We start from the raw sequence: 27,944 nt of genomic DNA, 5'->3' as shown, positions 1-27,944 counted from the left end.
AACCTCTTTCTGCTAATGTGTCTCCAAATCTAAAGAAGTTATTAAAAGAAAAAAAAAATGTAATCTTTCTTAGGAACTTGTGGTAGTTTTGCTTATTAGTCCATTTTCACACTGCTGATTAAGACATACCCAAGACTGGACAATTTACAAAAGAAAGAGGTTTGATGGACTCAGTTCCACATGGCTAAGGAGGCCTCACAATCATGGCTGAAGGTGAAAGGCACATCTCACATGGCAGCAGACAAAAGAAGAGAGTGAGAATCAATGAAAGCGGTTTCCCCTCATAAAACCATCAGATCTTGTGAGACGTATTCACTACCACAATAACAGTATGGAGGAAACCACCCCCATGATTATCTCCCACCGGCTCCCTCCCATAACACTTGGGAATTATGGGAGCTACAATTCAAGATGAGATTTGGGTGGGGACACAGCCAAACCATATCATATTGTTAGCCTAATGGTTAGTTAGGCTGAGAAGTCTCCTGTAGAAATAGGGGCACATTGTTTGAAAGACAGCAGACTTCCTTACTGTTTTTCTTTGCTGCTCTCATGTCCCTCTGTTGTGTGGCAACAGGACCTCTCTCTTTGGTAACTTTGTCTTAAATGAATTGTCACTGAGATCCTTTTCAGAGAAAAATATGATGTAATATAATATGTTTTTTGTGTACAAGATAACACAATTTGAACAGCAGGAATGAATTTTAAATAGAAGAAATTGGAGAGAATGTTGGGGCTAATAACACAGCTAAAAGCATGAGAATGACGAGGAAAAGTGAAGAAAGAAGGTTGGGGGAAAAACCTGAATGGTATGGAAGGCTGGAAAAAAAACTTAAAAATGCACTGAAATGCCAGGCACGGTGGCTCATGCCTGTAATCCCAGCAGTTTGGGAGGCCAAGGTGGGTGTACCACAAGGTCAAGAGATCGAGACCATCCTGGCCAACACGGTGAAATCCCCTCTCTACTAAAAATACAAAAATTAGCCGGGCATGATGGCACACACCTGTAGTCCCAGCTACTTGGGAGGCTGAGGCAGGAGAATTGCTTGAATCCGGGAGGCGGAGGTTGCAGTGAGCCAAGATCGTGCCACTACACTCCAGCCTGGCGATAAAGCGAGACTCCATCTCAAAAAAAAAAAAAAAAAAAGCACTGAAATTATCCTGATACACTTCTAAAAACGGTTTCAATGTTTCTTAAATCAAACCAAATAATGCCTAAAAGGCATAATACTTAATTGTATCCTGGTAACTGAAGATATTAAACTCAATCTATTTGCATTGCTACCTGGGGCTGCTGTAACACAGTCCCACAAACTTGGTGGCTTAAAACAACAGAAATTTACCGTCACAGTTCAGGAGGTCAGAAATCTGAAATCAAGGTGTCTATAGGGCTGGCTCCTGCCTGGGGGTTTGGAGGGGGAAACTGCTCCATGCTTCTCTCCTGGTTGGTGGCTGCCAGCCATCCTTGGTGTACCTTGGTCTGTGGCAACATAACAGCATAATCCCAATCTGCCTCCATTGTCCCTACAGTATTCTCCTGTGGGTCTCTATCTCTGTGTCCAAATTTCCCTCTTCTTATACAGACATCAATCATTGTCTTTAGGGTCCACTCTACTCCAGTATGACTTCATCTTCATCTGCAAAGAGCCTAATTACAAACAGGACCCTACTCACAGATTCTGGGGTTAGGATTCAATGTATCTTTTGGGAAAACATAATTCAATCCATGACACCATTCAAAACTGGATTTGTGACTGATCATTCCTTTCCTACTACACAATTATGTAGACATGGACTCCACTGCCAAGGCTATCATCTTTTCTCTCTTTCCTGTTAAAGCCAAGCTCCTCAAAGCAGTTCATATCTCAATTTCCCACCTACCACTCTTAAAACTCCAGCAGTGAGGCCCATCCTTTCTCATCCTTTCCATCCTAGACATTTTTTTTGAAGAGACAGAGTCTCACTCTGTCACCCAGGCTGGAGTATGGTGGTGCAGTCATAGCTCACTGTAACCTCCAACTCTCTGGGCTCAAGCGATCCTCCCACCTCAGCCTCCAAAAGTGCTGGGATTAGAGGCATAAGCCACCATGCCTGTCCACATACCAGGTTATCTCACCTAGTTAGTTCCTCCTATTCAAACTTCAGGACTTGCACCTGGAAAAAAGGTCAAGTTGAGCTTCCTGCGTTCTCCTTGTGTTGAGTGTGCATCCTCATCATAGCATCCAGCAGCCCACTTAGCATACTTACTGTATGAATCTGTTTGCCAGCCTGTCCTTTGACTGGACTAAATTCCTCGAGGGCATAGACTGTGCGTTCTGTGGCCTGACAGCCTCAGCACCCAGCACAGAGCCCAAGACAAACTTGATGCATAGTAAACCCTTGGATGAATGCATGTCATTTAGACTTAAGAATCTATCAGTCACAGAACCATGTGCTCTCTGTCTTTGATTCCATCAAACCTTATGACACAACCAGATTATAGGCTGTTAGATGACAGAGATCATCTTCTATTCTTTAAATGTCTTCCTGATCCCTTAGACTAAGTAGGCATTAAACAATTAATACTAAAGGGAAATTAACTTCCGGGGGTGTGGGTAGGAAGGACTCAACTTTATTGAGCAACGGTTCACTGCCAGACACTGCAAAGCACTATACAAATATTATCTCAGTTCATATTACTACTTCTCATTCATTTGGAGATTGCTGGATCAGCATAATAATTGTAAGCCTTCTTCTAATGAACCCATTTTACAACGGAATTTTGAATACTAATACTTTATATGCAAAAATATTTTATATATAAAAATGTTTTGTATATAAGTGTAGATATCAGTAATATATCTTAACCCTCAATATACTATTAGCATCCACTGGACCCACTTTTAGTTTTTTAGATTTTATAAATTTCAAGCAGTTCTAGCTATTTGTATGGATTAATATTTTATAACTTTATTCTTTCTTAAAGATGTTCCAAAGAAAAAGAGAAAATACTTTTTTTGAAAAAAAGAAAGAGAATAAAACTCATTCTGCCTTGCAACTACCATATGGGTCCAGCAGACCATTTAAGAAAATCTCAGATCCATTACGGCATCTTTGTAATTTTATTATTCCTATATCTTGAAACATTTTGCTATTTTATCATCTCAGGAACAATTACCCACCAGTTATATATCAATTATTCCCAAATAAGGTTTAAGAAGACTAAAGTAATAGAAAATATAAGAACAAGGGAATGGATTAGAACACTGCCATTCAGTAGAATGTTCCTTGATGATGAAAATGTTCTATTTTTCTTGTGCAAGACAATAACCACTAGCTGCATATAGCTACAGAGAATTTGAAATGTGGCTAGTGCAATGGAGAAACTGAATTTTTATTTTTTTATTTTTAATTAATTTAGATTTAAATAGCTACCTGAGGCTAATAGCTACCATATTAAACAGTGTGGGCCTAGGGGAATGATTCATTAGTGAAATAAATTGTCACTATTGCATCATCCTCCATCTTTCTTATTGTGTTACCCAAAGTATTACATCATCTTTTTGGAGGATATAAAAGGAGACTAGAGATCACCTTTGTAGTTTGTTTTAATTTCATTGACTAGAGTGGAGAATTTCAAATTTTTCATTCTTGCCTATAATGACAAAAAGAAGATAACTGACAGAAAGAGAGATTTCACAAACAACAGAAACATCAGAGATGAATGCAAGCCATCACACGACGGCACTGAAGACTCTAATGATGATGATGAAATTGATCATGGAAACGAAACCTCAGACTACGACTCTTCAGATGATGACATCATAGATTAATTCTCCTAAACTCTCTAAATATATTGAATGAACAATATATTTCTAAGGACAAAAAGAAAACATGCTATTCTTATACAGTCAGTCGTTCAAGAGGAAGGATTCCCTCAAATAATATTTTGTGAAAAGAACCTGGGCCATCCTGTTTTGCTAAATGAATGTAGGATGGTATTCTTTCACCTTTTCAAGTTTGTATACCAAAATTTACTTTATATACAGTTTGAAAACGTTCAGGTGCTGAAGGTAAGTATACAAAGGTTACTGGAAGAAAACGGATAAAGTAGATGTGAAAAAGTTCACTGCGTTGATTTTAAAAAATTAAGTGTCCTTTGAACCCAAATGGTAAACGGTGATGACTATTTTTTTCTGGTATACTGAAGGTTAAAATCTGTGTATTATACTAATCAATGTACCAGATTGCTTATTTAAAAGTGCAAAAATTTAGAAATAAGGTAGAAAACTATTGTATTTCTACTTATATTAGTAATTTTGAAATGGTTAAAAACATGAGCACTGGAGCTATACACACAGCCCTGGGCTGGAATCCCAAGTCCAATGCTTACTTAGTGTGTGACCTTTGGCAAGTTAGCCTGTCCCTCTAAAATCCAGCTCCCTTATCTGTAAAGTAAGGATTAAAAAATTACTTCCTCTCTTATATCATTTATAGAGATTAAGTTTTGCATGCAAAGTGCTTAGCATAGTGTGTGGCACACAGGAAAAAACAGATATGGATAGTGATTTTATTATCTTTGAGGCGGTTAGAACAGCTCTTCTTATCTATGGGGTTTGGGAAGTTAATGTATATGAAATGATAGCCACATCCTATTTGTTACCAACAGAACTTATCAGTGCTGCTGCCCGCTGCTTGCACCAGGTACCCACGTCCCAGGTGAAGTGAAGCCAAGGAGGGGAAATGTCAGCTTCTCGGGTCTGTGGATACTACACATGATGCTGCAGAGGCCAAGGCACTGAAGCTTTAAACCCAACTTTAATCTTCTCTCACACCAGAAAATTTCTTTTTCTGATTTTTAGATTGAGCAGGTGTTACTTTAATGAACTCAAATTATGCATAAAAGTATAAGGAACTGGGTAGAAACTTCCCAAAACCTCACCACTTGGAGAAAACACTATTTCCCTTTCCAGGCTTGTCTCTGTAGACATACATACAAACACATGCATGCAATTTCACAAAAAGAGCTATCATGCTTTTGTTTTTGTACTTAAAATAATCTTTCTGTTTCATTCGCTAGAAATCTCCATGGTGATTCTTAGTCAGTGCTCTAACCTTAAACCACTGTATTCTGTGTACACACAAAGTAGTAGTAAAATGTGGCAACCAAAAGAAAATATTAACATCGACCTTTAAATAGCGGCTTAGCTCAAAAATCGAGGTGAGCTGTGAGGTTCAAGTGGATTTTAAAAACAAGTGAAAATCAGAGGCCTTTGTTTTTTCTTATGAAAATATTGGAGAGAATGAGGACGGGGGCCCAGTATGTGTTGTGTGGCACACCCCATTCCCTAAATGGCTATTACTTGTGGAATGTGCAACTTGTGAAATTGAACATTTAATAAAATGAGAACTCGCCTGTAACCTCAGTATATTTTCAGGGTTTAAAAATCTTATTTTATCTAGATCTCAACTCTTTCAGTCTTGGCATCAAAAAGTTATTTTTGAGCACTAAACAAATATGAAAAAGATGGGTCTGGACTGAGTCTTGCTTTTCCCTGCCAGGGTAAGGGTTCATTCCAGAGGCCAGGCATGTGTGAGTCCTCATCGTCTGCATGCCACCCTGTCCCTGGATAAGCCACTGGTCTACAGACCTAAACCACTGAGGCCCCACCCCAGGGGACACTTAAGGGACCTTTATCCGTAGTCTGACCTCATCACTTCTGAGATTCATTTCCACCCTGCCAGAAGCAATAAGAACGGATGAGAAGATGTTCACATACCAGTAATATTTTTACCCATTTTTATATTCTTCTTCTTATGGCTACTGCTTAGAAAATCAAGAGTGTTTTGCTACTCCAATCCCAGATAATGAAAATACAGTTACAGTGAAAGATTCTGTATTAGGTAAACTTCTGCTGATTTAAAGAGATTATGCTCCCAATTTTCAAACTTAGTAAAGAGTTTATAAAACTGGATTTACTCTAAAGGGGTCTGAATAATCTGCTATAACCTGATCATTTTTGCATATTACAAGCAGCTTTAGTTAGGGGTTGGGGGAGATATGGGGGAGGTGAAGACCAGACTGTAGGGGCAGGGGAAAGAGGCACAGCTAGGGAAGACCCTATAGGAGAAGGGGAAGTGAAGCCAGAAAACACCGAATCTAGGCACTGACAGTCCCAGCAAAGAGGCAGCCAGGACAGACAACCCAGCCACAGCAAGACCAGCAGGAAGACCAAAGTGTTGACTCAGGCTGGCCACCAAGCAAAAAGGTCAAAAAGGCAAGTTCATAAAAAAAGAGTCTGGGTCTTCAGACCAGGTAAAACCCTGTTTATCAAGCCAGGAACAACAAGCCATTGAGGAAAACAGCTGATGGGTCCCATTGACAGAGCCACCTAATCCCACTCCCTAATATCATGACAGGGCAGGGGGCTGTGGAGGGCTTCACCTGGCCCCTCCCTACTTGGGAGAAAAAGGAAGTCACTGCTGAGGACACCTACCAGGACCTTCGGTACCATTCTTTTCCCCCTCTATTGTCCCTACTAGGCAGGTGATTGACCCCTCTAAACATGTTTTCTCTACAAGAAAACTTATGATGGTGAGTCATCATTACATTAATAAATAAACTTTAGATAATAGCCATAGCACTCTCTCTAGCCTATTAACAGTGAAAACACCACAGAAAATGTCTAAGGAAATGGTTCTCTTTACATTCACGGCCTTTAGAACAGTGGCTCTCAAATGCGAACTCCAGACTCACAGCATCACGTGGGAGCTTGTGAGAAATGCACATGCTCAGCTCCCACCCCAGACCCACTGAATCAGACGCTCTGGGGCCTGGGCCCAGCAATCTGTGTTTTAATAAGCCTCCAGGTACTTTTGATGCAAGCTAAAGTTTGAGAATACTGGCTCAGTGAAAGAACCCGGGATGGAAGCCAGAAGACCTAATTCAGATTCCAGCTCTGGATTCCATGGTCTAATTCAGTGAAATTTAATGAATAGTCATGATGTGCCTCTGTGCATTGAGGCTAATGCAAGAATGTGAGGATACGGAGACGAGTTAGACACGGTCCTTATCCCCAGAGAGAACATAATCCTCTATATTCCTTTGCTCCTCTAGAATAGAGGCTATTTTTCTTGTTGTTGTTCTTGTTTTGTTTCGTATTTGTATTTCTACTGCCTGCAGCATCACAGGCATTCAATAAACAGGTGGTGGATCAAGCGGTAGAACCATTTGATGACTGTGATAAATACTGCTGTACCACTCATCAATAATTTTAATGTTACTGCAGTACAGTTAACAGCAGCCACCCTTGATTTAAAGTTTATCGCATGTCAGTGTCAAGTGCTCATCATACATCAGCTCATTCAATCATTTTAGGCATCCTGTGCTGTAAGCAGTATTTTTAGTCCCACCCTGCACATGAGAAACTGAGGCTCGAAATATTAAGTAATTCATCCAGTGTCACACAGCTAGAAAGTGACAGCGTCAGTGTTGAATCCAGAAATATCTTCTTCCAAAGTTCATGCTCATGAATGTGGGGGTGGTCTAAACAGACTTTGGGGCTGATTTGTTTGGATCTGTGTCCCCACCCAAATCTCATGTCTAATTGTCATCCCCAGTGTTGGAGGGGCCTGGTGGGAGGTCACTGGATCATGAGGGTGGATTTTCAGGGTTTAGCACCATCCCCCTTGGTGCTGTCATGGCGACAGTGAGTTCCTGTGAGATCTGGTTGTTTAAAAGTGTGTGGCACCTCCCTCCATCCCTCTTGTTCCTGCTCTGGCCATGTAAGATGCGCCTGCTTCCTCTCTGCCTTCCACCATGATTGAAAGTTTCCTGAAGCCTCCCCAGAAGCTGAGTAGATGCCTATATCATGCTTCCTATACAGCCTGCGGAACTGTGAGCCAATTAAACCTCTTTTCTTTTTTAAATTACCCAGTCTCGGGTATTTCTTTATAGCAATGCAGGAATGGACTAATACAGGAGTAATTTTCCCCAAAGCCTCTAAGGTTGGGGGTTCATTATCTTCTCACTGTGTATTTACAACTGCATTTTGTAGGCATCACCTTAAGTGGTCAAAGACTAAGAAAACCACCAAGTATGGGGAGAGCTAGAGTGCTTGTATCTACACTTTAGGATTTCACAGCCCAGAAAGAACATTCTTGAAGGGACAGATAGAGGGTTGCCAACTTCTTATTTTGCCAAGCACAACCCCTTCCCAAGTACTGATCAACAATCCCCATCATTTCCTAGAAGGAAAAAAAATGATGTCAAAAAAGTACAAGGGACATACGGTTATAATAAAGGGTAATTGATTGTACTGCATGTATTTTCTTATATACAATGACCAATTTGTTCTAGTTTGCTCACTTTTCAGTAGATGAGCATTCGGTTTTCATTGAGCTCAAGAAAGTAAACAGTGTTAGGGAAACTATACTAAAGGATTATTCTGCCCCTTAAGTCAGACAAAACTGCTTACAGGAAAAACAAAAGTGGACTCACAGGCCAGGCCAGGGCAGCCTTGAGGGGGTATTGGCAGGACCTCAAGTGGAGTATCCCAACCCAGTTAGGCTGGAGAGAACAGGACAGATGTGAGTCTAGCCCCAAAGCCCGAAGGCATGGGGAGGCCGGGTGTGGCTATCACACTGTGGGCCAGCATCGATGCCAAGGCAAATGAAAATGAGGTGCAAACAGGAGAAGCTGCCAGAGGTCTGAAGTCAGTCTCAGGCTCCAATGCCTGGGCAGCAACAGCCACTGATTCAACAATGGCTCCTTCTCCCTGTCATCTGGGCTATCATCATGCTTTTCTGCTTCCTCCTTGTTAGAAGTCAAACATCAATTTCACATATGTTGTCTACTGTTTCTTGTGAATGATCCATGTCCAGGAGAGATCTGTTCCGCTTGTTGGAGGCTGTAAGTATGATAAAAGAAAAAGGGGACTTATATCACAAGCAAAGATCTTACCTTACTAGGAGGTGGTCCATGGTCATCCAAGTAAGTGGAATTTCCTAGAAAATAAAGGAAAAAGTTGATGAATCCGTTTTTTAAACCCCAAATGAATTTAGTGCAAAGTTATTGAAAATAAGCATTCTAGTGATACAGTATTTCTACTCAGACAACAGTACCAAAGAAAAATGGGCAATTAATCACCGGTTTGACTGGATTTTGCTGATATTACCATGTTTGATTAATAGTTTCAGCTGTTACAAACATTCTACACACATGGTTATGTATGCACACAAACATACATAACACACACAGTAACACGCACCATTACTCCTCACCCATTATCTGCTGAGTTTAGCTTAGACCATCGGTAGTCCAATGTTACTGTACATCAGAATTACCCGCAGGGCTTGTTAAAACAAGACTGCCCAGCCCCAGTCTGAAAACCTGCATTTCTAACCAGTTCCCAAGACATGCTGATGCTGCCGATCCTGAACCCCACACTCTCTTTCTCCATTTTGTCTTAAAATTGTCCGTTTCTCTTCTCTCCTCAGGCTAGCTTGCTTCCGGAGCTTGATTTGTCTTCACTAATAGCCATTTACTGGCATGTGTGTATTCAGAGTGCACGGCTGTTGTTTCCTGATGAATAAAAGACTCAGAGGGATTTGGAAGGGAATTAAAGTTTACTGACTTCCTTTCAGTAGCAGCTACTCTGCTAAGTGCTTTACAGGTATTTATCTATTTAATGCAAATACCAGACATGGATTAGAAGTGTCCCCTTTTAACAGAGAAGAGAACAGAGGCCTGGAGAAACTCGGTAACCTGCGCACAGTCACACAGCTGGTAAACTGCAGAGAGGAGAGAAGACTGGTTTTTCCAGAGCATGTTCAGGCATCTACCCATCTGAAAAGCCTAGCTAGAGTCCTTCCTGCCATCTCAGGCTTCTGTGTGGGGCAGGCACTGTAAACATTACCATCTGGAGACGTTTGATCACCTGGGGAGCCAATGATGCAATCAGTATAATCGAAGGTGCCTATCCAAGAGAGGTAACTCTTTTGAGTCTAGGGAAAATCATCTCACCAGAAAAGTAAAAATGACCAAACAAGCTAATGGAATGAAATGTAGAAAATCATGGAACGGAACCGTAAGAATACCTCTAGGGAACAGTAGATGATTGGGGAATAAGATCAGTGTCTTAGTTTGAGTGGATGAAAGGTGCTTTTGACAGCAGAGAGCAAAAATGACTTAAGAAACTGGACTAAGAAGGGGGAAGCAGGGCTTAAGCCAGGGACAGTTGAACTGGAGAAATGTATCCAAACATAATAAATAAGCGGGTTCTGGCTTATAGGTTTTTCCATACTGAGTCATCATCCTTCCCCTTTTCTTTGTCATCTTCTGATTTATAGCCCACTTGGTGTTCACAATGGCCATTTGTATATAGTAAAGGAACATCGGGGTCCAGTTTTAGTGTATAAGACCCTTAAACACAAACACCCAGCATGCCCATGATTGGTCTATTTTAGGACCCTTTTAAATGTGAACATGATGAACAATTTGTTAGACCTTAATTAATGTACTTCTGAACTCCACTGGGAGCATGCATGAATAGGATGTAAGATCTATGTCGGATTTAGTAAAGAGGTTATATGTGTCAAAGAATTCAGAAAAATAGCTGCCTGTGCCTGGAGAACTATTTAGAAATATTCTAGCACCGTGCAGCTGGTGCGGCTGCCTGGAGCTCCCATCTGCTCAGCATGGGAATATGCCTTCCCCAGGGGAAGCGTGAGAAATCCCAGCACACACCAGCATGTTCTCCAGGAATCAATCTCAAGGATCGAAGACAGCCTCAACAACTAAATATTTCTAAAATACTAAATTTTCCATAAGAACTGAAGTTCCTAAAAACTCCTAAAAAAGAACGATTTAAATGCCTGATTGCTACCTCAAACTCCAGGCTCGGGTACCTCCTAACTCCTTGGCACCTCGGCTTGGATGTCTAAAGGCATCTCACACTTTCCCTGTCCAAAACAGAACCCTATTTGCTCCAATTCCATCCCGCAAATTTCTGCCTCCACTGTCTTCCTTATTGGGTTATACAATATATCCCTTCCTCCAAATGTGTCCCATTTTTCAGGCCAAAGCCCAAGAGTCATTCTTGATCCATCTTTTTCCCCTATGCTATAGGTACCAACCCAAAGACAAGTCCTATTGGCTTGGCTTTCAAAATATAACTCAAATCTGACCACTTCTCATCAGTCCCTCTGGGCCATATGAGAGATGCCTTGTGTCTCTATCACTAATTTCCTCTCCTACTCATATAGCAACCAGAGAGATCTTTCAACCTTATCTACTAGATCATGGTAGCCCTCTGCTTAAACTCAATTTCTCTACGCACAAGAGTCAGCTCCTTACCATGGTCTGTGAGGCCCTGCATCACCCAGGCCCCACCTCCCCCTCCATGCACCACTAGCCATCACAGCCTTCTCTGTGGTTCAGAGCACTCCAGCCTCTTGTCAATGAGGGGCCTTTTGAATTGGCTCTATCCTCTTCCAGAAAAGCTCTTCCCCACCCTCTTCATTCAGTCTCTATTCAAATGGAACTTCTTTATAGACGCCCACTCTGAATACCCTGTCTAAAATAGCACACTCATCTACTTGTTTACTGTCTATCTCTTTCAGCTAGTGTACAAGCTTTATGAGAACAAGGACTTGTGTGACCTGTTCATTGCTTCAGTTCCTAGAACAGAGCCGAGAAAAGAGTAGGTACTCAGTATTCACTTAATGAACAAAATACCACATTAACTAACTCTTTACACCAAAATCTTAGCAATGGCTTGTAAGAAGGAACTATTACTAGTACATTAGCCCAGTTTGCTCCTTAGCCAAAGGGTCTGCAATTTTTTTTTTTTTTTTTTTTTTTTTTTTTTTTTTTTTTGAGACAGTGTCTTACTTTGTTGCCCAGGCTGGAGTGCAGTGGTGCGATCTCGGCTCACTGCAACCTCCGTCTCCCGGGTTCAAGCGATTCTCCTGCCTCAGCCTCCCAAGTAGCTGGGATTACAGGCATGCACCACCACACCTGGCTAATTTTTTGTATTTTTAGTAGAGACAGGGTTTCTCCATGTTGGCCAGGCTGGTCTTGAACTCCTGACCTCAAGTGATCTGCTCACCTCGGGCTCCCAAAGTGCTGGGATTACTGGCGTGAGCCACTGCGCCTGGCCCAGTGTTTTTAATAAGTGAACAGAGGCACTAATCATGGAGTTTGGGGGAAAAGACCTACCTTAGAGGACACACATTGTGCAGAAGCTGTCTCATAATTTATCCCCTTACAACTCAATGCCATGACTTAGCTATCTGTATGATACTGGGTCATTTTCTTAATTTCTCTGTACCTATCTCTTTTTGTGTAAATGAAGAGAATGATGTATCCAGGTCATAGACATGGTGTGGGATTAAGTGGAATAATGCATACAGAGCACCCAAGTCAGGATCAAGCACCAATTAAGCCCTTGATAAAAGTTAAATATTGTGACTGTTGTTACTGTCATTGTCTATTCAACCTCAGTGGAAACAGGAAGTCCAGTCTGTTAAGCTTCTACATGGATGTATAGAATACTCAACGTTTCCATAAGAACTGAAGTTCCTAAAAACTCCTAAAAAGAACAATTTAAATGCCTGATTGCTTCCTCAAACTCCAAGCTTGGATACCTACTAACTCCTTAGCACCTCAACTTGGATGTCTAACGGCATCTCACACTTCCTTCTAGACAATCCTTCTCACTACCTTCCACCTGGTATTGATCTAAGTCCTATGGCATACCTTTGACTCAACAGTTAAATCCTTTGTTAGTTCTAAAAGTGAGAAATACTGAAAATAAGAGAACAGTGTATCACAGCAAAATGGTCAATTCTATCTCTTTTCTATTCAATGACTTTTTCTTTTAAGGACACTGGCTTTGTAGCTGTCTTAACAGTTACATCCACACTAAATTATTTCTCTGGTAGAGTTAAGCATTACCTCAAAATTGAGATGCGCGGATGCGCATGACAAAAGTTCCTAAGCATGGTAAGAAGAGATGTGAGCAATGTGGGCCGCGCTAGTTCTCTACCTCCTCATTAGGCATTCTCGCATCTACATATTCAGTCAGTATTTACAGAGCACCTCCTATTCTGTAGAAGGACCTAGAAACCAAATAAGAAATGAAAATCCTATTTTTTGCCACTGGATTGTATAACAACCTTTATTGAGTGTTTACTACTTGGCAGGCACTTTGTAAAGACCATTTTATCTAATCCTCACAAGCGCCTCTCAAAGCAATATTAGTTAAGCATCTTACCCACATCTCCAGTAAACAAACAGCGGAATTCAAACCCATACGGGCTGACTACTGTTGATACCTCCTGCTCCATAAAATGCAAAAATATTCTAATATAATTCCTCATTTTCTTATCTTTCCCCTTCCTTCTTTCTTTCCTTTCCCTCCTTCTACCTTCCTCCTCCCCCATTCCTTCACTGTAGAAGACTTTCATAATCAGATGTCACATCACAGAAATGAGACAACTCTTTTTTTTTCTGAGATGGAGTTTTGCTCTTGTTGCCCAGGCTGGAGTGCAATGGCACAATCTCGGCTCACTGCAGCCTCCGCCTTCCAGGTTCAAGCAATTCTCCTGCCTCAGCCTCCCGAGTAGCTGGGATTACAGGCACCCACCACCATGCCCAGCTAATTTTTGTATTTTTAGTAGTGACGGGTTTCACCATGTTGGCCAGGCCGGTCTCAAACTCCTGACCTCAGGTGATCCACCCGCCTTGGACTCCCAAAGTGCTAGGATTGCAGGTGTGAGCCACTGCGCCCAACCAGGAATGAGACAACTCTCTTTAATGCTTCTTTCCATGCACAGAAGGGAACGGGGGTCCTCAGTGTTGGCACCTGGACCATGGGCCCTGTTATCTCAGTTATCTCACCAGCAGATCAGGGTGCTTCCATGGTTTCTTAGAACTCAGAGGCTATAAATGCTTTGCCCTTATAAGAGAGGTATAGAAAGGGGAAAAGAAAAGTTGCATAGACACAAGGTATTTCTTTAGCAGGAGACAGTGAGTTTCTCTTCTTCTAGGGTATAACTATTTTATTATTTGATATTTAGGTAGAGTTTTTCATCCTAGGATTTTATGCTTTCATCAGAGTGCAAAGTCAACAAAACTGTCAGAATTTTAAAAAATCAAGTTGGTAACTTGCTCCCTGTGGAGATCAAAGGATGAGTGCTATTATCAAAACGAGCTTTCCTGGAGAGGCTCCCAGGCATCAAAGGAGCTTCTGGCTACTCTGCCTTGTCAAGGAGTCGATGGTGGGTGTTAAGTTGTGGGGATGGAAGGACAGCCCCAAACTCTCCAGGCCTTTGAGCATGGAGCTCAAGATCTAAATTCGGGGAAGGGAAGAAAAGACGGAAGTGGGCTCGCAAGGGTCTGGACCAGGACATAGGACAAGCACGCTCCTGACACCCTCCTCCACATGTCCTGTGTACACCCACCCAGGACACCCCAGGCTCAGATCCAGACGGCAGCACTCTGCCAGGCAGGACATTCTTATTTTCAGAGGCCTCTACGGGTAAATCAGTTCATTTCTTTCTGGAAAGTAACCTATACCTTCAGAGTTTTGATTCCAGCCTTGTTTTCATGGCTCAGGTCCCTCCGTTGGAGATCACGAATTACAGTGTCTTGTCAAGCGGGAAAAACTTCACACATTCCCTTTCCTATCATCAGCCAAACTTTCTGAGTTTGTCACCTAACTGCCAAGAAATCACTAGTGAGGGCTGGCCATAGAGCTTAACCTCTTAGAGAAACTTAAGCTTAACCAGGCCCCTCAGGTAAGTGGAGGAGACAAAGGGTGGCTTTGAGGCCCTAGTCCATCCCTGGGAACTCCATGCTGCTGTTCTATACCTTGGAGATGGTGGTGGTTACATACTCTATACATTGATAGAAGAATACACCAAAACCAACAACACTACATTAATGGTTTAATTTTTTTTTTTTTTTTGGAGATGGAGTCTGGCTCTGTCACCCAGGCTGGAGTGCAGTGGTGCGATCTCCGCTCACTGCAAGCTCCATCTCCCGGGTTTACACCATTCTCCTGCCTCAGCCTCCTGAGTAGCTGGGACTACAGGCACCCGCCACCACACCCAGCTGACTTTTTGTATTTTTAGTAGAGATGGGATTTCAGTATGTCAGCCAGGATGGTCCCGATCTCCTGACCTCGTGATCCACCCACCTTGGCCTCCCAAAGTGCTAGGATTATAAGTGTGAGCCACCACGCCTGGCCTCATATGTTTTTTAAATGACCTGACTAGAAGGCAAGTGATCTCAGACTTTGCAACCAGCTAAATTACAACACAATCTAAATTTCACCTTACCCATCTAGCCCTTCATGATGGAGCCCTCCCAGGGAGGTTGTAAATGTAACATGAGGGATCACATGGAAAGGTACAAAGGCGTTAAATCCAAGTACACAGGAGTTAGTTGGAGCACTTGGAGGACTTTGTATGTACTACCTGAGTCTGCATGGCAGTATGTTATCAAGGTCTCTCTACTTTGGCAGTTTTATAAACTATTTTTAGCAAAGATGCATTTCAAGAAACTCATGTGAAGTCTGATTCTAGGAATTAGGAGGCCAGGATTTGTAACTCAGAATCTGAAGATCACTGTTTACTGTATTACACCTGGGTCTCAGCTGGCAGAACCAAGGCATGTTTGCCATCCAAGACCACTTAAATCTTCTATGACAAGACAACGGATATGAAAAGTCAGAGATCTGGCTGGGCGCAGTGGCTCATGCCTATAATCCCAGCACTTTGAGAGGCTGAGGTGGGTGGATCACCTGAGGTCAGGAGTTTGACACCAGCCTGGCCAACATGGCGAAACCCCATCTCCACTAAAAATACAAAAATTAGCTGAGCCTGGTGGTGGGTGCCTGTAATCCCAGCTACTCAGGTGGCTGAGATGGGAGAATTACTTGAATCCGGGAGGCGGAGGTCGCAGTGATCTGAGATCATGCCACTGCACACCCTGGGCGACAGAGCAAGACCTTGTCAAAAAAAAAAAAAAAAAAAAAGAAAAGAAAAAGAAAAAGAAAAAAGAAAAGTCAGATATCTTGCACCTAGACAAACAGGTTAAACTTCACCTTTGTAGTAGAGAATGCCCCATGAAACGTGATTTCACTCTGAATACACCGCTGTACCTCCTCAAGGTTTTCCAAGTACACATCAGTGAAAATGAAATAAGCTGATAGGTTATTGTAAGGAATGCATGAGAATAATTTTGTTCTATGAAAAACGCTCAGAACAACGCCAGCACATGATAGGCACCTAGTAACTGTTCACTAGCAGTACTAGCTGCACTACTACAAGTAGCAATAGCAGTACTAGAGCCACCTTCACTGCCTCGCCATCTTCTCACTCAAGGTTTAGCCCTCCCTGCACATTCTACTCGCCTGCTTTTAAGAAATGTTGCTGTCAGGGCCCAGCCTTAGCGATTCTGATTTTAATTATTCTGGGACAAGTCCATGGTATTTGGCATTTTTAAAGTTCCTCACATAATTCTACTGTCTAGCCAAGGTTGAGAGCCACTGAGCTGCAAAACACAAATTCATGTACTTCATAATCCAGGCTGAATCCCACTTTCCAGAAGTAAAACATAACAGATTTTACTGAGGCTCATCTTCATCTCAGGCCACTTCCATCATTTCCGGTGGGAGATTATACAAAACAAGCTTCTTGTCAAAAGAGAATGCTGATGGAGCGTGGATGATCACAGAACTCCCAGTGACAGGGGAGGGAGATCAAGCAGTTCTGGTCAGCACCTGCTCCAAGGGGGTGCAAGGAAATTGGAAAGGGCCAGGCCTAGCTCACAGGTTGCCTGGGAGTGGGCTGGCACAGGGCACCTCCGGGCATAGAGCTTATCCCCTAAACCATACGGGAGCCTAAACCTTTCTGGGGCCCTAAAGATCTTTTCAAGAATACTTTTCAGAACTTATAATTTCAGAACATATTGTTCCTGCAAACAATGTATTGTTCTGTTGAACCTCTTGTTTTATGGGTAAAAAGAGGAACTAAGAGCATCACCCTCTATCTGTCCAGAGTTTCTCTGGGCCCCACTTGACTTAAACCACCAGGGTATATTCTGTCAGTCCTGGAGACACTCATACATGATCCCCACACTCATACATAATCCCCACACTCATACATAATCCCCACATTCATACACAATCCCCATACTCATACACGATCCCCACACTCATACATGACCCCACACTCATACCTGACACCCCCACTCATACACGATCCCCCACACTCATACACGATCCCCACACTCATATACAACCCCCTACAAAATCCCCACACTCATACACGATCCCCCACACTCATACACGACCCCCCGCGCTCGTACACGACCCCCCCACTCATACACAATCCCCACATTCATACACGATCCCTGCACTCATACATGACCCCCCACTCACACCTGATCCCCCCAATCATACCTGACTCCCCCACTCATACATGATCCCCTACACTCATACATGATCCCGCACACACTTCACGGGCCCACAGAATCCAAAAGTAAGAGGGCTCTGGAAAATCTGAAGCAAAGACACCCTCCAGTCTCATCCCTGAAAGGCACTCCCTCTTTCCAGGCTGTACGACTGGGATGGAGAGGAGATAAGGAAACGTGGTCAGCACAGAGGAGCCCAATGCCATGCCCATGTGACTCCAATAGAGAACAACAACAACAACAACAACAACAGCAAAACGGATAAAGAAGAAATTGGTAGAATTGCTGACAAGAGGAAGGACTATGAAATGAATGATCAGGGCGCCGTGTATTTTAAATAGCCACAATCACGCTTATGTAAGAGGGATGGTGAAAAGGAGCCACAGGGGAATCACTTAATGGATTCATATAGAACTGACTAGTGACAAAGAACATGGTCCAGGGGTTGTAGAGTCAATCCTGCAGGCTCCAGAATCAAATGACCTGGGTTCAAATCTCAGACCTGCCTTCTACTAGCCGAGTAACTTTGGAAATATCACTTAATTTTCTTGATGTTTAATGGCCCCATTTACAACTTGACGACAGTAAGTCACAGAGTTAAGATAATTAAATATATTGATATAGTTTGGATGTCCCCTCCAAGTCTCATGTTGAGATATAATCCTCGGTGTTGGAGGTGGGGCCTGGCGGGAGGTGTTTGCGTCACAGGGGTGGAACCCTCCGCTGTCCTTGTGGTAGTGAGTTCTTGTGGGATCTGATTGTTTAAAAGTGTGTGGCACCTCCCCCACTCTCTCTCTTGCTCCCACTCCTGTCTAGTCCTGTGAGACCCCTGCTCTCCCTTCGCCTTCTGCCATGCATATGTAAGTTTCCTGAGGCCTCCTCAGAAGCAGATGCCAGCACCATACTTTCTGTACAGCCTGCAGAACCACGAACTAATTAAACCTCCTTTCTTTATAAATTACCTAGTCTCCAGTATTTCTTTATAGCAATGCAAGAACAGCTATAATGCAAGAACACATATATTTAATGTAAATTTAAATTTAAAATCAAATGTAAGTTAGATGTATTAAATGTGTACAGCCCTTATCACACTGCCTGTCCAGGATATAGTAAATGCTCAATAAATGGTCGCTACTTCCTCATCTTATATTACCAAATTTTATCAGTCATATTTAGTTTTCTTGTTTGTTTGTTTTTTTGAGGTGGAGTCTCGCTCTGTCGCCGAAGGGGGAGTGCAGTGGTGCAATCTTGGCTGACTGCAAACTCCGCCTCCCAGGTTCAAGTGATTCTCCTGCCTCGGCCTCCTGAGTATCTGGGACTATAGATGCGTGCCACCATGTCCAGCTAATTTTTGCATTTTCAGTAGAGATGGGGTTTCACTATGTTGGCCAGGCTGGTCTTGAACTCCCTGACCTCAGGTGATCCACCTGCTTCAGTCTCCCAAAATGCTGGGATTATAGGCATGAGCCACCGCACCCAGCCAGTTATATTTAGTTTTATAATTCTATTTATTATTCACAAAATCAAAAGGAATCCTGAGGTCAGGGAATAGTTTATTGTATAAAGGACGAATATTAATATAAAATAATTATTTGATATTTTCCACTACTTTCCAATACTGTCTTGACGTACCTTCTAAAATATACAAAAAAAATTTTCCAATTATCTGAACTACGTTTAACAATGTGCAAATGAACTTCCAGAACCTCAGAGGCTATAATTTATTCTTGACTCTGAAGCCTTGCATTAGCAGATCTATTTTAGTCTGAATTGGTCTCTGAAGAATACAATGTTTTAATTCTAGATCACCTTATGGAAACTATAACATGAATTAGTGTCAATGTCAAAGAAGCTGCCGTGACACTGTGTCAGTTTTGATCAAACACAAGCAATTCCTTTCAGAATCTTTCTTCCACAGGTCCTTTTCAAATCATAATCATAAGCAATTTAAATCCTTTCCCTTTTATTCAGAAGCAGCCATTTCCCACAGGATTCCGGTTACCTATGACACGATCATGTGGCGGCATGTCGCCCCGGGAGTCCGGGCCTTGATAAGACGCTGTTAACGAAGGAGTCACTGTTGAAGGCAATGCTGCAACCCCAGCTTTGTCCCTGCCAAAAAATTATGCTAATGCCACACTTTCCACCGTTAAACCATGGGTTGCATTTCTCTAAGAGGTAGCTGTCAGCACACACCAGCCATTGCTAACAATGAGGAATTTGTGTGCTGTGTAAATGTCTCCAGCAGCTCCATTGCTTATAATTAATGCAGCCCCAAAACACTATGATGAAAGAAAATTGCTGGCACAGCTTTATTTAAGCCCTAATAAAATTATTTTCCAATGAATTAAAACAAATGGCTTTATTAACAATCAATATTTAAATATTTTTACAAAAATATCTGCTTAAAAATATCTTGAAGGCTCACCCAATCGGTTAACAAAGGCAAACATATCCTGAAAAATACTTTATTGATCTTAAATGTGAAAAATGAGCATTCCAGACACTGAAAAATAATATCCTAATAAAATGCTATCAATTATGATTTAGAAAGTCATTTCATTTCTAATTAAACTTAAAAGCAAATTAATGCTCTTCCCTTACTATTTCAGGCTCAAAAACACTGCCTTGTTTTATAACCCATCTTTTTTTTCCATTAAATCTGAATATACATTTTAGGACGTCAAGGGTAAATTTGTAGAAGGAAATTACTTTCGGAATCAAATGATCAGTGCACTGCTGCTATAATAACAACCAAAATATAAATATGTATAATTTCCAAATTAGCTCAGGAATTCATCATAATGTTATATAATCTTATGCAGGTAGAAATGGAGTATCGAAGAGAGATGGAATCACTTAAGGTTTCTGTTTCATTCCATTTGAAGTAATTGCTACAGTCAACTGATCTCACCTGTAGAACGCTAACGCACCTGCTAACGCAGCAGCCCCAGCTCTGCACATGGCAAGCCTCTAACCAGCAGCCGGGTAGGTCCTCTTCTATCAGGACCTAGATGTCATGTGGCTGCCACAACGATTGACACTTTCCATCATGTGCTTATTGCACAAAGCACCCCTGATAAGTACAGAGCAGGTAAGGTGAAGATGACTAAGAATCTACCCTGGGAGAAAGAAAACAAGACAAGGCTGAAAACACCAGCATCCTCATTGTCATCGTCAGTGGTCAGCATTGATGCTGTTCTTAGCACTGTGCAAAGCACTCTCCGGACCTCATTCTACAGCAACCTAGGAGGCAAGAACCCCAGTTTACAATAGAAGCTGCTCAGGAAGGTGAGGTGACCTGCACCATGTCAAGCAGCTAATCAGCAGGAGCTCCTGGGTTTGACACCAGTAGCCTGACTCTGAAGCCCTGTTCCACACCCACACACTCCCTGCCTTGCTTAGATTCCCATCTGGGAGCCACAGCAGGCTTGTGAGATCTTCATCCCTTTGAGGCTGATCTGTCTAGATCAGGGGTGGCCTAAGCAGAGTGGGGTCTCAGCTCTGGGAGCAACATCCAGCACCCCCCAGCTAGATGTGTACTTCAGGCAGAGTGTCCCTCGCCCATCGAGGACAAAGGGCTGCTGAAGAGCCTCATCACCTGGGAACCCAAGGAGCCAGCACAGTACTCAGCGGCGTGATAACAGGGGGTGGAGAGGGACAAGTGAGACGGGGGCCCCCATCTCAGCAGCCGCTCAGAGCCTCTGGCCACCTCCTGTCTTCTTCTAGCTGATGTGTCCTTTTCCTGGTCCCGGTTAGCTACAAGATGGCTACTCTGCAAGGGTGTGTCCATTCTGCAGAGTCACCATTACTTTGAAATATTTGATATAAAAAGTGATCTTGGATTAGAAATCCATTCACATTATTGCAAGAAATTTCAGCATTACATTTGTCAGCAACAGAAAAGGAAACTCTGCTTGATTCTTTAAACATAATTTCAGTTGATGGGAATTTTTGAAGGGTGGTTGGGATAAGCTGAACAATGATTCCCCCAAAGTTGTCCTCGTCCTCATCTCCAAAACCTGTGAGTCTGTTACTTTACATGGCAAAAGAGACCACGAGTCAAAGAATGCAGGCAGCTTCCAGGATGCTGGAAGATCCTAGATTACTTGGGACGAACCAATGTAATCACAGTGTCTTTGTCAGAGCCAGGCAAGACAGTCAGAGTGGGAGAAGGAGATGTGACGCTGGAGTGATGTGTTTTGCAGATGGAGGAAGGGGCCACGAGTCAGGGAATGCAGACAGCTTCTAGGAGCTGGAAAAGGCAAGAAAACAAATTCTTGCCTAGAGCCTCCAGAAGGAACACAGCCCTACTGACATCTTAATTTGAGCCCATTAAAACCCAGTTCAGACGAACTGTAAGATAATTATTTTGTGTTATTTTAAGCCACTACATTTATAGTAATTTGTTACAGCAGCAATAGGAAGTTGATAGTTGTGAAAATGATTTTTTATTTTTTGTCACTTCTTTCTATGAGCAACATTTCTTGTAAGTGGTGACTCTCTCAAGAATTTGAAGAAACATTTATCCAAAAGGCTCATCTGAGAACTGAATGAAGCATTTCAAGTTGGAAATCCGAAGAGAGGTCATCACTCTCAATTATAAACGGATACGTTTTTTATTTGGAGGTTTCCCACAACTTCAAAATTTAATATCTTCCCTAATATTTTGTATTTTGTTTTACTAATAATTACATAATAAAATGTGGTGAAAGTTTTCATCAAGCCTCATATAGACACCATCATCTCACCAGTTTACTTCAGTGTACCATCAAAATATTATCATTTTTTAAGTATTCCATGATTTGAAAAGTTTTGATGTATTGCTTTACTTAACAAATATATAGATCAACAAATAAGAGTGTTGTCTTTGAAAGGGGGCTTTAATCCAACCAAACTGCCATTGTGCTAAGCCTGATTTTCTCTCAAGCTTTGTTACGAGAGTCAGTAAATTTCACCTGCCCCACAAGTGTGCACATGCACGTGCATGCACACACACACCCACACACACAATTTCAGAACAGAAAAATAACCATAGATATAGTACACCACACCCCTCAATTCACAGAGGAAATAATCAAAGCAATGAGAGGTTAAGTAATTCAGCTAAGACACATGGCTGGTTAGTAGTGAAGGTTAAGAACAGCCCCAGGTGCTTGCTCACTCCGCAGCATGACAACCTTACTACCTGCCATTTTTGACCCTAAGTGGTCACAATTTTCAAGCTTGCTTACCTAGCTTACTCTCCAAACTTGAATTGGAGTGAGTAGGTTTCTCTTATGTAATGAAATTCTTTCTCTAAGGACACACATGTATCCTCACTGAGAGAACTTTTCTTAAAAGCTTCAATCCTTGAAGTCAATTCCTAAAAGCAATACTCCAAGTGTCCTGCATGTGGCCACAGGGAGTTTACAGCCTACCAAGGTTACTACACTAATGTAGAAGTTCATGCTTTAGCATGTTTGTTGAAAAGAAGTAATACTTGTGAATATCAATTTCAGTAAATAACTCAAACTCATAGGAGACCAGGCCTGTGCAGCAATGTGAGTGAAATGCTAGCTGTCTGGGAAAAGTATAAAGGGAGTGTGACAGGTGACGGGTAGAAATCAGAGGCAGGACAGTCACTACTGCACCCATCTAAGATTTACTGAAAATCTCTATGCTGGGCATTGTGCTGGATCCTGGGGATACAGTCTTAGTTTGGACTGCTGTAATAAATTGCCACAGACTAGGTGGCCTAAATAGCAAACATTTATTTCTCACAGTTCTGGAGGCAGGAAGTCTAAGTTCAGGGTGCTGGCATGCTCAAGTTCCAGTGACAGCCCTCATCCTGCCTGTGTCCTCACGTGACAGAAAGAGAGGGGGACAGAGAGAGAGAGAGAGAGAGAGAATGCTCTGCTGTCTCCTTCGTCCTTATAAGGCCCCCAATCCCATCATGGCAGCCCTACCCTCAAACCTAATCACCTCCCAAAGGCCCCACCTCCAAATATCATCACACTGGGGGTTAGGGCTTCAATATATAGATTTTAGAGGGACACAGCCATTGAGTCCATAGCACTGTCCCTCAGAAGTCTGCAGAAAAAGAGGTGACAGACATTAAACAAAGGATGATAAAATAAGTATTGATTTATGAGTGTGAGGAGTCTTTCAAAGAGTAAATACAGAGCGATGTATGTGAGAAGGGAGAGCAGAGGCCCTGAACTCCAGGAAGAGCAGGAGAGAGGGTGAGAGCATCCCAGGAGATGGTTGGGCAGCCTGTGCTGGGCCCCAAGTCAGGAGGGAACAGGCCACTGTGAGTAACCAAGAGAAGACCGGAGTAAATGCATCCTGTGGTGGAGTCAGGCACAGCTCCATGTAAAGGGAGTCTCCCCAGCTGTATCTGGAAGAAAAGAGGGACGCTGACAGCAAGAGAAGGGCAGGCGCACCTGGCCAAGGCACCATGCACCTGTAGCAGGGTGTGGCACTGGGAAGAGGGCAGGGCATCTGCATACCCAGGGGACTGCTGGATGGTGAGTCTAAGTTAAAGATGTGTTTACAACTTGAAACCAAGATCAGAAGAGGTAGTCTCATTCAAGAGGCAAATGGAAGTCCTCGCAAAGATGCCAAAGGGATTGGGGCACATCTGAAATGAGCATACACGTGTGCAGAACTTTAATGTTGTCACACATCATCTCAGCAGCCCCTCCCATCAACCCCAGGGGTCAGGAGGGCACTGAGACTCTCACCCTTCACAGGAAAGGAAGCTGAGCCCAGGTCACACGGCTGGGTGGTGTCAGAGCTGGGCTCGGACTGGGTTCAAGTCTCAGTCCAGGGCGGTATACACAGCAAGGCAATGGGTAGACTGGTTTCCTGCTGCCAGTGTGTGTGTGTGTGTGTGTGTGTGTGTGTGTGTGTGTGAGAGAGAGAGAGAGAGAGAAATACTACCACTGTGAAACTGGAGGAAAGCTAAACCCAGAATCCAATAGAAGTAGTCTGTGAGGACTAAGTAGGCCTTGGTGACTTTCTATGAATGAAATAATTCTTGCTGGGTTATGGGTCACGTGCATGAAGGTTGGTGTCAATGCACACGTAATTTTAAATGGGTAAAATAAAATTGTGCTTCCAGCTCTGCCTCCTGTTTGATGGGTTTCTGGCCCACGGCCTGGTGTGACTGGTCATGACTGTGTCTTCCACATTCTAAATGCATCAATCCTATGTTTGACAGAGAAATGACTCATCACTTGCCAATTCTTCTCATGCTTTAGGGAAACGGGTAAGAAGGAACATTCTACCGGATGTTTCAAATAAACTGCATTAAAATGATATGCATATGAACAAGAGACTTGAAGAGTTGCTCATAAATGCTGATGCTGATTTAGGAAGCGTGTGGATGAAATGGGTTTGATGCCAGCGTCGGTCTTATACAGATGTTGTGGGACAGATAGAACCATCCCATCTGGGATTATGCTTTCCTATAAACTTTGAAGTAACACAAGGAAAGGATCATAGTTTCTTCTTTATTAGGCCTTCAAATGTAAAAGAAGGTTTTGAATAGAGCAGCAGAAATTATTGAAGTCATTTGGAAAGGTAATCCTCACAAAATTAACTAGCAACCTAATACATGAGCCTGATGGTGTCTATTAAAAGGGAGTAAGCTTTAATAAATTCATCACTCTCCTTTTCCTATCATCTCTCTAATTCTATTTCACGTCAGCTTTAATAGGATTTATGTGAAATTTTGTGGTTCACAGAACTATAATTTTGGAAGATAAACGAGGATTCCCAGACCTCCATATGTTACTCTGTATGCACAGATAAACATAACACCAAAAAACAAAACTACACCAAAGCCAAACAAATAGGTGCCTTAACATCAGAAATTCCTTTCCAAAGATGAGTTGAAGGCACAAGGGAAAGAATGCAGGGGAAAGAATGTGAGTGTGGCAGCCAACAGCCCAAGGTAGTGATCTACTTATTGGATGTAACCTTGGCAAGGTCTTGCAGTTTCTGAGTTTTAGTTTCCCTATAGGTAAAGCAGGAAGAATAAAACTTACCTCATAAGGCTGGGGTGGTGTGAAACGGGGAGTGGTTAAAATCATCATTTATAAACTACCTGGCATACAAACATAAAGTGTAACTCTTACGATTATATTTAAAATAGAGCCAATTTAAGAACATGGTGCATTAAGTAAAACATCTTCCAAGTAGTCACATACATAAACATCAGTCTGGCACTGATAGATGTAGCCCTTGTTACGCTCTTAGAATGGCCTGTCACAGTCTTCCTGCACATTTTTCAGGATTTATGATGGGGGGGTTATACCTGGGCATAAATTAATGTAATTTTTAAAACCCTGGCAGGGTTTGGGTATTCCTACACTTGTAGTATGATTCTGAAAGATAAAGTGTACTGTGGCGCATAAATACTCTTTAGTACTTAGTAGATCGGTTTCTTTTCTAAAGAAGTCTTAGTCCTACCTTTCAACAAAATGAGTTGGGAAATCCTTTCTAAAAGCCTGGCTGTTTTGAATTGCTCATAAATCTAGAAATATTCACGGTCTTTTCAAAGACAAAGTGAGTCACTCACTTTTGAATCACTGAGTTTGAGGGTTGATGCAGATTACAGGGCTTGAAAGCAAAGGCCAGCACTAGCTCTGTTGGACAAAATCAGAGTTCATCTTTGCAACAAAACAAACATCAAGTTTTCTGGTTTTCAGGGAACTAATGGAGAAAACACATTCGTGAATTCCAAATACATCCAAGCCTACTTAACATCAACTTACTTGTTGGAAAATGCTTCTTAATAAAACAATTTTTCTCCAACAGCAGAAAACATCAATCGAGTGAGTCTATCCTTACTAAAAATAAAGTCATTATTGTGGTGCAAAAGGGAGCAGAAGCTCATCAAAGACAGAGCTTTTGTCTAAGGAGTGGCCTGACATGGAGTGGGGCCTCAGATCACAGTGTCCTTCGCAGAGGAAGTGATGATGCCAGGACTGCTCATCAGTGGCAGGCTCATCAGTGATGAGCAGTCTCTGACTGAGACATTAAGAAGATTACTGTGTTGGATGGAGGGAGGCACAGGGTGACCTTCCAACCTTACTTCCAATTCTCAGATTCAGGGACTCCCTGAAGATCCCTTACAGCAACAAGCAAAGCAAACTGCTCATCTTTTAAAAATCACCTTATTTATCATGCAGATTTTAATCCTACAAACAAGTGTGTATTAGTCTGTTCTCATGGTGCTGATAAAGACATACCTGAGACTGGATAATTTATAAAGAAAAAGAGGTTTAATAGACTGACAGTTCCACGTGGCTGGGGAGGCCTCACAATCATGGCGGAAGGTGAAAGGCACATCTTACATGGTGGCAGACAAGAGAATGAGAGCCAAGCGAAAGGGATTCCCCCTTATCAAACCATCAGATCTCGTGAGACTTATTCACTACCACGAGAACAGTATGGGGGAAACTGCCCCCAAGATTCAATGATCTCCCACTAGCTCCATCCCACCCAATCTCAAGATGAGATTTGGATGGGGACACAGCCAAACCATATCAAAGTATGAATAACAAATATCAAGAAGAAGGATATTAATGATATCAAGAAGACATTTTAACATGGGTATGGCTCTTTATAAAGAGTCAGTGCTATAGCACAGAATTTTACAGATAAAATGGCTTTCTAAAATACATACATACGTACATATATATGTGTGTGTGTATATATATATACATATTCAACAATGCCTCAAAGAAAGGTAGAAATGGGAAGGGAAAGCTGTTTGATTAATGCAAACTGAGTTTTTCTCTCAAGAATGACTTTATGCCTGCCAAATGACAAAGGTTTCACAGATTTTTCTCTACTGTGACTAGCAGGCAAATGTGGTTTATACCCAGTGCAGTGGTAGGAAATGGGGTTATGTGGATATGAGATTGTCTGATCTCAGGACACAAAGATTGAAGTTAGTTGAGCACAGGAGAAGTGAAAGATACTTGCTTTCACAGCTGAGGTTTTACTAGAGAAGCCATAGACCAGGCAGTAAGAACAAGACTCTGGTTGCCCTCGAGGCCATGACCGTTTCAGAATCAAGCAAAGCCATTACAAACCTAAAGAAAAAAAAATGCTTTGTGGAGGTCGTAAAAAGATAAATCAAAGGAAGGTACATGTAACAGAGAATAATTGAAGAAATCACTCAGCAATGGAGGAAATATATTTCATGATAGTACAAAGAGGCACTGAAGCAAAAACAACTTGTAAAGATTATAAAAATAATAACACAGGGTTATAAATGAAAAATTGAATATGCTAATGAAATCGTGATGAAGAAAGCTGGAAAGAGAGAATGAAGTTATACTAGCTAATAGAGATATGAAGCAGTGGAAAATGAATGTTTAGGTAGGGAAGCCTTGATATTTTTCTGAGGTACAGGAAAATGGAATGGAACTGGCATTTATTATGTCTATCATGAGTTGTTCATTAGGCAACTCACTAGGTAGTGCTC

The 27,944-nt window shown here is 42.1% G+C and overlaps 1 protein-coding gene across 1 annotated transcript in view; it reads right to left on the bottom strand.

The window, feature by feature from the left end:
• The window catches only part of UST (uronyl 2-sulfotransferase), a 329,509-nt gene that overhangs the window by 184,031 nt on the left and 117,534 nt on the right, over positions 1 to 27,944 (bottom strand). The window contains exon 2 of the mRNA XM_024248956.3: positions 8,942 to 8,985. Within this exon, the coding sequence (XP_024104724.1) occupies positions 8,942 to 8,985 (44 nt within the window). The remainder of the gene's footprint in view (positions 1 to 8,941; positions 8,986 to 27,944) is intronic.

The sequence above is a fragment of the Pongo abelii genome, chromosome 5 (genome assembly GCF_028885655.2).
Source record: "Pongo abelii isolate AG06213 chromosome 5, NHGRI_mPonAbe1-v2.0_pri, whole genome shotgun sequence".
Classification (NCBI taxonomy): domain Eukaryota; kingdom Metazoa; phylum Chordata; class Mammalia; order Primates; family Hominidae; genus Pongo; species Pongo abelii.
This window is presented reverse-complemented; position numbering and strand designations above follow the sequence as displayed.